Source organism: Loa loa (genome assembly GCF_000183805.2).
Source record: "Loa loa unplaced genomic scaffold supercont3.4021, whole genome shotgun sequence".
Taxonomy (NCBI): Eukaryota; Metazoa; Nematoda; class Chromadorea; order Rhabditida; family Onchocercidae; genus Loa; species Loa loa.
The window spans coordinates 1-850 of record NW_018112198.1 but is presented as its reverse complement, the minus strand read 5'-3'; the positions used below and the strand labels follow the sequence as shown (position 1 = coordinate 850).

Sequence of the window (850 nt, the reverse complement as noted above, 5' to 3'; positions counted from 1 at the left end):
TATATATATACAAGAAATAAATTTCAAGAAATAAATGAATTATCTGGCACTGGTTTTCGTAAAGTTTATTTGTTTTGCTTTAGCTCGTGCAAAGAAGAAAGCCCCTTGCATCATTTTCATAGATGAAATTGATTCGGTTGGTTCGAAACGAGTAGCCGATGCCATGCATCCTCATGCTAATCAAACAGTCAATCAGGTTTGTCTAGCGTTCTACATGATGTTTTGAAAATGATACCCATGTATAATACCCTCTCTATAGATTGTAGATTTGAATATGCGGATATTCTCAATTTTTAAAAAGGGCAGTATTCGTCCGATATTTGCAAATTCTGTTGCTCAGAAACTGGTACTGTGTTTGTTTCTCTTTTTTAAAATGGTAACATCGAACTGAGAAAGTGCATTTGTGTTATTTAGCTTCTTTCTGAAATGGATGGATTTAATACAAATGATGGTGTTATCGTTATCGGAGCGACGAATCGAGTGAATGATTTAGATGCAGCTCTACTTCGTCCTGGCCGCTTTGACATTCAAGTTCAAGTTCCTTATCCCGACTTAGAAGGGCGCAAAGAAATTATACAGTACGCTTTTTCATATTTTTCATAATTCATTTTTCTATTACTTTCTGCATACTTCTTGAATACTACTTTTTTAGATTATACTTAGGCAGAATATCAGTCAATGACGACGTAAATGAAGATGTTCTAGCTAGAGGAACCACAGGATTTACTGGAGCCGAAATTGAAAATATGATAAATCAAGCAGCTCTTAAAGCAGCAGGGGATGGATTTATGAAGGTCACTATGGCACACATGGAAGAAGCGAAAGATCGTGTTATGATGGGTGAATTTTG

The 850-nt window shown here is 35.6% G+C and overlaps 1 protein-coding gene across 1 annotated transcript; it reads left to right on the top strand.

The window, feature by feature from the left end:
* Positions 1-34: 34 nt before the first annotated feature.
* On the top strand, positions 35-840 carry LOAG_16099 (hypothetical protein; the record flags this gene model as incomplete). The annotated part of the gene is made up of 3 exons (XM_003151587.1): positions 35-196; positions 415-578; positions 653-840. Coding segments are annotated over 3 exons (513 nt in total), but the record flags the coding sequence as incomplete, so codon positions are not given.
* Positions 841-850: the final 10 nt, after the last annotated feature.